The sequence below is a fragment of the Pipistrellus hanaki genome, assembly GCF_964339955.1.
Source record: "Pipistrellus hanaki genome assembly, chromosome: 8".
Taxonomy (NCBI): Eukaryota; Metazoa; Chordata; class Mammalia; order Chiroptera; family Vespertilionidae; genus Pipistrellus; species Pipistrellus hanaki.
Window position 1 is genome coordinate 53,464,938 of NC_140510.1, and position 11,429 is coordinate 53,476,366.

The following is an 11,429-nucleotide window of genomic DNA, read 5'->3' on the forward strand; positions in this document are numbered from 1 at the left end:
TAGTAAACTTAATTTTAATTTTTTATGTTTACAAATGTTATAAATATTATTTTATTTTCTGCTTCCATGTATAAAATACCCTACAAGGCAGTACATATAGAAGACCCAAATCAATAAATTACTAGAAGAAAAAGAATAAAAGTATATAATAATTAATTGCAGTTATAATGTTTACTACGTACTAGGAAAGAAACAAATGCAGCGTGAGTTGTAATATCAAAAAACTGGAATGAATAAAGTGTCATATATTCATACGATAGACAGCAATGAAACTTTGACAGTACTGCTATACACAGCATAATAAAGAGCAAAGGAAATGGCAAACACACACGCACAAATTACATGTACACCGTGGATGCCGCTCATAAAAGTATAAAATCGGGCAGAAGTTAAAATATGCTGTAGAATCCCTGCCAGTGGTTATCTCCGGGAAGGAGCATGGAGGTTAGGACTTGGAAGAGGCACAGGGAGGCTGTGGCAGTGCTGGTGATGGATGTATCCTCCTCTGTGCGGTGGTTACATAAGAGTGTTTGCTCTGAGGAAAGGCACTGAGCTGCATGCTTTTCTGATTTATGACCTTCTCTGCACATATGTCATACTTCATTTAAAAGTTTATTTTATGATAAGACGGCATAAGTAGACTCCCTCATATCTTTGCCGCTGAATGGAGTTATAAAACCTAAACAAGCCAAAACCGGTTTGGCTCAATGGATAGAGCGTTGGCTTGGGGACTGAAAGGTCCCGGGTTCGATTCCAGTCAAGGGCATGCACCTTGGTTGCGTGCATATCCCCGGTAGGGGGTGTGCAAGAGGCAGCTGATCAATGACTCTCTCTCATCAATGTTTCTAACTCTCTATCTCTCTCCCTTCCTCTCTGTACAAAATCAATAAAAATATATTAAAAAAAAAAAAAAAAAAAAAAAAACCTAAACAAAATGCATAAAGCAGCTACTTAAGGAGTCTGAAAAATAAATAGCAGCAGGAAGATGGAGAAGACCAGTACCATCAAACTGGTAGTGGATTCATCATTATCCCCTTCCGCTAGCTCCCAGCTGAGGGGCTGATTAGAGCTCAATCATCAGATCCCAGCAAAGCGATTTAAAAGAGCCTACGTACTCCATCACTATTCTTATTGTGTTCGTGCAAATAATCAGGCCAAACTGAATCTGCACTTAATACAGTAAATAAATTGGTCTTAATTTGGCTCTTTCATGAAAATGAGGATGACTTTTTTTTTGGGTGGGGGGATTATGTTTTAAAGGACTCTGTAACACAGTTGTAAATATTAGACTCCAGTTCAATTAAAAGCTTTATTTTTCACTTATGAAGATTTGTAACACAGCTTGTCTCCACCAGGTTACAAGCCCTATTTATACTCAGGAGATGCCAGCTCTAGACACCATCACCACTTCCTGCTGTGCCCGGGTCTCATCGTCCCTGACAGAGGGAAAGGATATCTTGGCTCTGAAGGAAAACTTAGCCCCTCTTCAGCAGGAACAGCTGCAGAAGAGACCCGAGCCCTTTTTCTCTAAAAGAATTCAGAGCCAGATCTTTCAGGGGGAGAGAGGCGTAGGCAGTTAGACAGACAAGAGCAAAGCAAAGACGATGGGCCAGGCACAGAAAGCCACCAGGGTGGGAAGCCCTGGGTGTAAGGTGGGACCTTGTGCCCAGGGGCACCTGCCCTCCTTTAACACATCACTGGCCATGCAGTTTGGAACCCCTGACTTTCCCTCCCTAGAGATAATATCGGGGCCTCAGCTGTATTTCAGCTCTGCGCCCAGAAAAGCAGCAAACACCGGACACGCAACGCCAGGCGCCAAGGCTGACCTCGGGACCAGCTGCATTGAATAACGACCGTGGAGACCCAGACCCTGAAAGGACACACCGGAACGCTGATGAGTCTTCTATTGAGATCTTCCACTGGGACCGCCCCTAAAATCTCAACCTTAAAACCCTTAGCACAGGGGACCAGCTCTCCCTCTTGGAAGCATACCAGTGGCTTTCCCTCCTCTCCCTCCCCTCCCCTTCCTCCTAGGTGTGTCACCTTTACCCTCCTCACTTCTAAGTCCTTCCTTTACTTCTGTAACTTATTTCCTAAGCCCATTTGTTCCATGAATTACTTCTACCTCTGTGATTTTCCAAATATATGTTCTTTTATATATATATATATATATATATATATATATATATATATATATATATATTTTAAAGTATAGAATTTATAAAATTCATGGAATTTTTAATGACCAAAAGTAAAGGTCAATTTTATTGCATGATAATTTTAAAAAGAAAACTAACATAAATAAAAAATAATTTTTATAAGCTTACTTTAAAATGTACGGCGCAAATGTCCCCAACCAAGACTTCAGAATCTAGGTTACATCAAAGATTTGACTACAAATGAAAACCAGTAAAGTAGTGATGTACTCACCACTGCTCGCCCCTCTACAGTTTCCATTACTAGAATCCATAGGAAAATCTGAAAGGTGATAGAATAAAGTAAGAATCATCACATATTCATTATTACTTTAAGAATCCTATGTAATAAAAGGCTAATATGCAAATTGTCCCCTTGGGAGTTCGATCAGAAGGCTGGGTAGACGATCCAACTGGTAGGTTAGTTTGCTGCTAGGGTCGGGCTGATCAGGACTGAGCGAGACGGGTCAGACACGCCCTGGAGCCTCCCGTGGTCCCTCTCCAGCTGGCCAACCTCCCACGTCCTTCCCCGGCCCCGATCGTGCACAGTGGGGTTCCTCGGCCTGGCCTGCACACTCTCGCAATCCGGGACCCCACAGGGGATGTCAGAGAGCCGGTTTGAGCCCAATCCTGCAGGCCAGGCTGAGGGACCCCACTGGTGCACAAATGCACCAGGCTTCTAGCCTATATAATAAAAGTCTAAGTGACCACTATGGCAGAACGACCGGTCACTATGATGCGCACTGGCCACCAGGGGGCAGACATTCAACGCAGGAGCTGCCCTCTGGCGGTCAGTGTGCTCCCACAGGGGGAGTGCCACTCAGAAGCCAGGCTCGTGGCTGGTGAGCGCAGGTGCCACAGCAGGAGCCTCTCCTGTCTCGCAGCAGCGGGCACAATGGGTGTGATGAGCGCGAGCAGCCCCTGGCCCCCGTTCAGGCTCCTCCCCGGCACCTACCACTTGGCACACTGCTACGTCTCCCAGGTGGTCCCAGACTGCGGAAGGGCGCAGGCCGGGCTGAGGGACAACCCCCCTCAGTGCATGAAATTTATGCGAGTCTCTAGTAGAAAATAATGTTCTCTCTCTTTTCTTCATAGGTCATATCATGAATATGTTAAACAAGGAGGGGTTAATACCAAATTAGGATAAAAGCACCAAACATTACAATTAATGAGTCGTGTATTAATTTAATGCCTTTTATTCTATTTAATGACTTTATTCACAATAAATGTATCCAAGGAATGTGCCAGTGGTTTTCCCATTCTTGAATAAGTCCAATAATAATGTGATGATATGCATGTAATTTACATGATCTCTCTGTAAATAAAGAAATCCTGTTAACCTACATTTTAAATAATTAATGTTAAAAGGTCGAAATAAAAATGAAAAAGAAAGCTCTTCTCTTGGAACAGAAAACCCCTTTGACACAGCTGGTTCTAGGAAAGTGGTTTTCCTCTTTCATTCTTATTCCACAGAAAAATATTTCTACACTCTTAAGAGTGTTTAAATGTCAATTGTTAGGATCATAAAAATAAGGAGAGAAAAACAGTGTTCTAATCATAAATAACTCAAAAATTGTTTTTAGAAACTTAAAAATTCTAACAAAATCATCCTCAATTGAAATGGCAGGTATTATTGTTGGCTTTATGCCCCGGTGTTTCCAGTAGGGCCATAGAGCTTTCCAGAATGGCCCTGAAGGAGCCGGGGAAGGTAGGGCGGTTTTCCCAGGTAGAGAATAGCGTGTGGGACAGCATGGGGGTCAAAGCCACAGCACATGGACAAGGGACCGGCAAGGTCTCCAGCATGGCCAAAGTAGGGCTGTGAGCTAACGGAAACGAAACTGGAGAGAGAAGAAGGGATGAGATCGTGACGCTAGAGGCATATAACAAACATTTTAAGCAACAGATTTGCATTTCAGAAAGATCTCCCTGTTGGAATATGGAGGGACAATACTAGAGGGAAGTGAGTCAGCCTCCATTCAATGGCCATAATCCATGTGACAAACGCTGGGGTTCAAACTAAGAAAGTCGCATTGGAGAAAGAGGGATGGCCATTGAATAGCGAGTAGATTCAGAGCACTTGATACCCACTGAAAATCGGGCATGAGGAAGAGGATGGAAGCAGGACTGACTCTCAGGCCTAGAGATGGCGTGTGGCAGTGCCTCATAACAACATAGAAAAAACTGTAAAAGAGTAGGCCTGTGAGGGTAAGGAAATGACGAGTTTTCTCTGGAGCATGCTGACACTGACGGGCTCAGGATTAGATGTGAAAATCTGGAATTACCTTCTCCAATATCTCAAAAGAAGTAGTTTTATCGTTTGAAACCCCTTATCCAGGGTTGTTTTTTATTCTCTTAAACTCTACAGACAGCCCCCAACTTACAATGGTTAAACCTCACAGTGATGTGAAAGGATCGCACCTCCAGTAGGAACTATACTACGAGGTTTGAGTGCTGGTCTTTGTCCAGGCCGGCAATGTGCACCAGGACACCGTCCTGTGCTGCCAGGCAGCCGCAGCGCGCCACAGCGCCCCCGCCGGGCCAGGAGGGTCAACAGCAGCCCTCCAGTGTGCTGCGCTGCCCCGCTTTCGGACAGTCTGTGCTGAGCACGTTCGAGGTAGGCGAGCCCTGGCTGTGATGTTCATTATCTTAAATACGTTAAATGAATGTTCGACTTACAATGTTTCCAACTTAATATGGTTTTATCATCTCCCCATTGTAAGGGGATGAGCGTCTCTGTATAAATGGGCTTTCACAGTGATAAAAGCAATGCTTTAGCTGCAATCTGGTGGTCAAAAGACACACTCTCTCTAAAATGACGAATCAGCCGAAACTGGTTTGGCTCAGTGGTAGAGCATCAGTCTGAGGACTGAAAGGTCCCAGGTTAGATTCCGGTCAAGGGCATGTACCTTGGTTGCGGGCACATCCCCGGTAGGGGGTGTGCAAGAGGCAGCTGGTCGATGTTTCTCTCTCATCGACATTTCTAGCTCTCTTTCTCTCTCCCTTCCTCTCTGTAAAAAATCAATAAAATATATATATTTTTAAAATAATTAAAATAAAATGACGAATCACTTATTTCTTCATATACAGGAAGTATAGTATAGAATGGGTTCTGGTTTGAATCTTCTTTCTTATAATAGCTTTATGGATTTGGGTACATCACTTAACCTCTCTATTTGCTTCGGCTTTCTTTTCTAAAGAATGGCTATAATAGCACCTCTCACATAGCGATTATATAATTAATATGCATTCACACTTAAAACAGCACCTAGAACATGTAAGGTGCAATTAGTTCTTATTTTGTTGCTGCGAATGACCCCTCTCCTGAGGATGATACATCCTTTCCCCAATCATGTTGTTGTTGTTCAATGTTTATGCTGTGCTTTACTGTTTATCAGTCACATGGATATTTCTTTTGTTCTTCACAATCCCCAATGTCAAATGACTTGCTTAAAATAAAATATCAATGGCAAATCTGGAATTCCAACCAACAGCCTATAACGCTAGAGCTGTGATTTTCTCCAAATTGAGGGAAATAGTCAACTCTTAATTATTCTACAGTATATATCTATATGGTGACTATTGATCTCCTCTTCTTATACATCTAGTAAAAAGAGAATAAAAATATTTTGTTCCCGACAAACTTCCAATTAGTTGTTGCTACAAATAGCAAAATTGACTGCGTTATATTTGGCCATTCTCTTCTTACTAGATGTATAAAAGAGGAGGAGATCAAGCGTCATATACGGTGGGACCACTGATAATGGGGTTAACTGTAAATTAAATAACACTGAGATATTCTTCCAGACCCCATTCAGAGTGCCGGTCGTGATTTTACAGGATGAAGGATTCTTAAAGCCGTGTTTTCTCCCCAGTTCTCATCTAAAATTTCCATTTCTCCTCTCCCATTCGTTTTCCTCCTATCACACTGAATAAGTCTTCCTTCGGAGTGTCTGGCCCCTCAAATATTTGTCGACCGGGGCAGAAGAAAAGGCTGCCTGTTCCTCGGAGAGCGGAGAGGTGATTAAACAGCAGTCCATGCATGTGAAAGTTGGCCGGGCGCTGCCAGGCGGGCCCGGCCGGGAGAAATGTGTTGGGCAAGAGCTGGGGTGACAAGGTAACCCCACCGCGGAGAGCAGCGGTGACTGAGGAGTGATTATAAGGCCCCTGGCATGGCCCGCCACGGGTGCTGTATAAATAGCTGTTAAATATCATACCGAACATTTTCTTAACTGCCTGAGCGCTCCGCCTCTGATAAACCATTTGTAACCCACGAACAGCCATCCGACGCATTCTCTTTTCCTGCTGCTCCCACAGGAACGGGCTCTGGGGCCCGAGGCCCAGGTGGATTTGTAGAAAATGAAACAGGACGAAGCTTCTATGTTCAGAAGAAGGTCTGCTTCCCCAGTTCGGTCCTGCTGTGAGGCGTGTTTTCCAGAGCTGAACTGACCGAAGCTCTAGGGCCGTGGTCGGCAAACTGCGGCTCGAGAGCCACATGCGGCTCTTTGGCCCCTTGAGTCTAATAAATACCACGGCCTGAGCGAGTCTGTTTTGAAGAAGTGGCGTTAGAAGAAGTTTAAGTTTAAAAAACTTGGCTCTCAAAAGAAATGTCAATCGTTGTACTGTTGGTATTTGGCTCTGTGGACTAGTGAGTTTGCCGACCACTGCTCTAGGCCGAACCTGCAGTGACCAACACACCGTTTCAAAACACAAATGAATACACATCAAAAATACCAATTTTCTATAACAATGGTAATCACGGTAAAACAGCTACAGCAGCAGCAGCAATGTGTTAAGAGCCATGAACCAGGAGGTACATCTGCTGTGTAATTTCATTTTCACTTGCCTGTCGAAGGTAGATGGCATTGTCCCTCTGGTACAGGTCAAAAAACTGAATCAGAGAGGTTATATACTAATTTTCTTCTGATAACAGCGGGCATGAAGCAGAATTAAGATTCAATAACTGGTCTGTCCACATCCTTGACTCACCAGACAATATTAACTAGCCGGCTGAATGACAAACTTGAACTGGTAAAATTCTCAGGTAAAGTATGTCGCCATAACCATATAGTAAATGTAAAATGTGGGAAACGAATACATGTAATGTGAATTTATGATGGTATGATATTTGTTATAAATATATGTTTTGCCCTCGGGATTTCAAAAGCAACAAAGCAGTTTGAAGCAATGTCCAGTTTCAGTAAGACTTTGCTTTGTAAAACGTTCTAAACTTGTTTGCGGAGTCATGCTGTACGGACGATGAGGAAACAGATCTATGTGAAGGGTAGGATTTGATAAATCCTCTTGGCAGTGAAGGAATGTGAAAGGTAGTCCCGTTTTTACTCAGGAAGACCTTATTTTTATAGTCAGCTGGGTTCTAGTCAGAAGACATAAGGACTCTGTTTATACCTGCAGGAAGGGGGGGGGGGGCAGCGGGAAAGAGGGGGAAGCCCAGCTTAGTGAACTATCACATCCCCCTGAACCTAGGAGTATATTTGCATCGTAAATTAAACTGGCCGCATGTGGTAGCTCCTAAGTAATTCCAGGTGCCTGACAGCTTGACCCAGGACAGGGAATGTAATTTCCAGCAAACTGGCCTTGGAAGCCAAGGGGACCCTTCAGGCTAGAACCCACCCCTCCATGCCCCATCCCACGTCCCCTTCAGCTCACTCCTGCCTCAGCAGTCTGAGTCACACTGAAGGTGAAGGCAGGGGGAAGGGAGATCTTTACTGAAATATGGTTCCAACTGCCCCTACCCCTTCTCGTTTTTCTAGCAAGAACTGTGTCCACAAAGCAGATACGGTGGCCTTTTAAGGTAGCTCAGAAATCAGGGCCATGGACTGACAAACTGTTTCCATGCATGCCCTGTTTATTCGAGAGCCCCAATGAGGCGATTGTCCTGTGCCTGGTCCACAGTGATCGGTAACTCGGGGACACTAATGGAAACGGCTTCCCATCAATATCGACGAGGGCCTTGAGAGCCATTAACCTGGCCAAACGTCTCTCCTTTGAGGGCCATCTCTGAGAGGCGTCAGAGCAAGGCTTCTCCTTTAAGGGGGAGGACTGCATTTCACAGGAACCATGGGCACCTCACTCCAGCCCCTGGCCTGAGAGGAGCGTCAGCATTTAACACATTCTAAGTGCCTGGCAGCCCAGGGCAGCAGCTACCCAGCTCTTCCAGAGTCTCTACAGCCTGTGACAGCACTGAGTGCAAAGGCTCAAGAGTGCGCTTTTAGCCACAAGTTTAACTACAAATTCATTTCTTTCTGATTATTGTATACAAGCAGTTCCCGGTTCTTGATCAAAATCACGGAAACAACAGGTATATTCGAAGAGTGATGCACTAAGGGAAGTGACCACCAAAAGCTCTTGAAATCTTTCTGTTCAGTTTTGGTTTTGTGGCTCTTCATACACTCTCCCCCTCCCCACTCACTTTATATAAAACAGGTAATGTGCACAAAGAGCAATTTTTTTTTTTTTTCAAATCTGTTATCTGACACCCAGGAACTATTACCTAGAAACGGGCAGAGGACATGAGCTTGGGCTGAGCACGTTGAGAGGCAGGAGAAAGACGTTATGCCCAAGAAAAGAACAGAAAGGAGGCAGTCAAGTCTTCACATCCAAGCACAGAGCTGATCTGGGAAGGGTATGAAAGAAGACCAATCACAAAAGATTGGGTTTATTTCTTTAAAGGCTACAAAGGGTGGCATTGAAGTTTGGGTTAACTGGCAGGAGTGGTACTGAGTTAGCGTTAAATGGACCATAAGGAACGAGGTTTAGCTGAGGTCTTAAGAGTTATGACTGTCACACTGAGACCAAACACTAGTGAGAAAACAACTTGTGGTCAATTCTTAATAGAATTGTTCTGCACAATAAGGCAGAACAGCACTAAAGCTTTATGGTAGGGAAGAATTGAAATGCATGTGTGGTTGAGGTACACACAGAGAAAGAGCATGAAATAAGGTACTAAAGACAAATGATTCGCAGAGCATAAGAGTGGGATAAGAGGCGAGATTAAAAATAACATTACATGAGTGTGTGATGATAACACGCCTTAAATATAACTCCTTCCACCCCTATGTCATTTACAGAGTGACTTGGAGGCATCTGGGAATGTGAAAAGCGCCCAGCAAGTGTCCCTGGGCCAGCTCGGTGGCGGGAGCAGGTCACAGGAGCTAGTCAGCGGTGCAGGGTCATGTCTCACAGCTGTTTCCGTCTGGAACGGAAGGACACTTTACCTCATTGAAAGGCGAGGGAAATTTAAGGTGAAGGTAATTGCTCTAATTGGGATTTGAGCAAACACAACATACCGCCAACATCTGTGGGACAGAGGAAGGTTACTGACACTATCGGGCATTGTTAACGATCAACTGTGCTTCAGTTTTCTGTTTTCACCAATGCTGACAAGATCTCTAAATTACAGATTGAGAAGACGATGGTTGAGAAAGCAAGAGAAGGGGGCAGGAAAGCTCAGGGATTGTAAACAAATAAAAAATTTGCAAAAAGCATCACTATCCAAGACCTGGTTCCTTCCACGTGCGAAGTGAAGGGTCGGTGGTGAGTAGAGGTGAGATGGGAGTGGAGTAACCAGGGTGCTTTGGAGGAACACATCATCGCAGTGTTTCCCAAGCTTCTCTCATGATGAGAATCACCTGGTGGAGTTGTTAAAACACAGATTCCCGAATCCCAACTAAGAAGTGCTATATGTTCCCAAAAATTCTAAGTTAGCGCTTCTTAGTTGGGATTCGGGAATCTGTATTTTAACAACTCCACCAGGTGAGAAGTTTGGGAAGCACTGATCTATTGGAAGGCAGCGCCTCAGATGGGAAGGGTGAGGAGGGGAGAGAGAAGGAGATGAAGAGAAGGGATCGGCAGAGGAAAGACAGGGTCAGAGTCACAGGACCCCAAGCAGCCGGCGGGGAGGCGGGGCAGAGGCAGCGGCCCGCCGCCCGGACTCACCCGCGCCGTCGGCGGTGACGATGGCCTCGGGGGAGATGCACACGCCGCGGTCATACACCGGCAGCTCCTCGCAGGCCAGGCTCTCGGGCCACGCGTGGCGGTACTTGACGAGGATCGGCTCGCAGCCCTGCCGCGCGCGCTCGCACACGGACTTGCAGGGCTTGATGGGCTCGTGCTGGAAGTCGATGGTGCAGATGGGCGCGTACATGGCGCAGAGGAAGAAGAGCAGGTCGGGGCTGCAGTGCGTGCCCAGCAGGCCCTCGAACTGCTCGATGGCCAGGATGGCGTTGGCCTGGGTGCTGTGGTGCAGGTGGTTGGGCATCTTCGTCATGTTCCAGGGCAGGGACTTGCACAGCGGGATGCGGACGGGCTCGCAGGCGGCCGCGCGGGCCCCGGGCGCGCGGAGCAGGCAGAGCGCCGCCAGGGCGAGCAGCCCGGCCCCCGGCAGCCGCGGCCGCCTCCCTCCCGGGCGGCCGCCGACCATGATCCCGGCGGGACGGGGCGCCGGGCAGCTGCGCCGAGCACGCCGAGCGAGAGGCCGGCTCCGCCGTCTCCCCCTCCTCCTCCTCCTCCTCCTCCTCCTCCTCCTCCTCCTCCTCCTTCTCCTTCCCCTCCTCCCCCCCTGGAACTGGACACGGCGATCCGGGCGCTTCTCCGCCCCCGGCGATCCCCCAGCTTCCGAGGATCAAATTCCCCCAATGGGGTCCCACGAGCTCCGCCGAGCGCCCGCCGCCCCGGCTGCCCTGCCCGGCGTCTGAGCCCCGCGGGGCGGGCGGCGGCACCTATTTATTCCCCGTCCCCCCTGGCGGCACGTCAGGCTCCGCGGATGACCCCGAGGAGAGGGGGGACGAGGGAGGCGCGGGAGGGATGGAAACAGCAGCGGTGGGTGCTCCGGGGAGCGGCGTCCCCTGGTTACGGGAAGGTGCTACCAGAAGCTGAAAGTCTCCAAAGGGAGGAGGGGGGGGGGGGGGAAGAGGGGGTGGAGGCTGAGCAGGGAAGGAAAACCAAAGAGAAAAGTCCCCAAGGGGGCGGGGCGGGGCGCAGTCAGAGTTTGCAAGCCTTGCAAGCTGAGCCAAAAGATGCACTTTTTGCCGGAAGCTGCCGCGGCTGCAGCAGGGCCGGCCGGCCGCGGGGAGCCCCGACGGGAGGTCTGCGCCCGGGACCCGCGGTCCCGCTCTCCCACCTCCAGGCCGGGGGCAGCCCCGCCCCGGTGCAGACCCAGCCCTCCGAGGAGCGGAGCGGAGGAAGGAGCGGGAGGAAGAAGGGCCGTGGGCTGGG

The 11,429-nt window shown here is 47.7% G+C and overlaps 1 protein-coding gene across 1 annotated transcript in view; it reads right to left on the reverse strand.

Moving 5' to 3' along the window:
* Positions 1 to 10,733, reverse strand: part of FRZB (frizzled related protein) — a 32,375-nt gene extending 21,642 nt beyond the window's left edge. Inside the window, exons 1-2 of the mRNA XM_084892620.1 lie at positions 10,152 to 10,733; positions 2,431 to 2,478 (exon numbers count right to left, since the gene is read on the reverse strand). Of these exons, the coding sequence (XP_084748746.1) occupies positions 2,431 to 2,478; positions 10,152 to 10,635 (532 nt within the window). The 5' untranslated portion in view covers positions 10,636 to 10,733. The remainder of the gene's footprint in view (positions 1 to 2,430; positions 2,479 to 10,151) is intronic.
* Between the last annotated feature and the right edge of the window lie 696 nt (positions 10,734 to 11,429).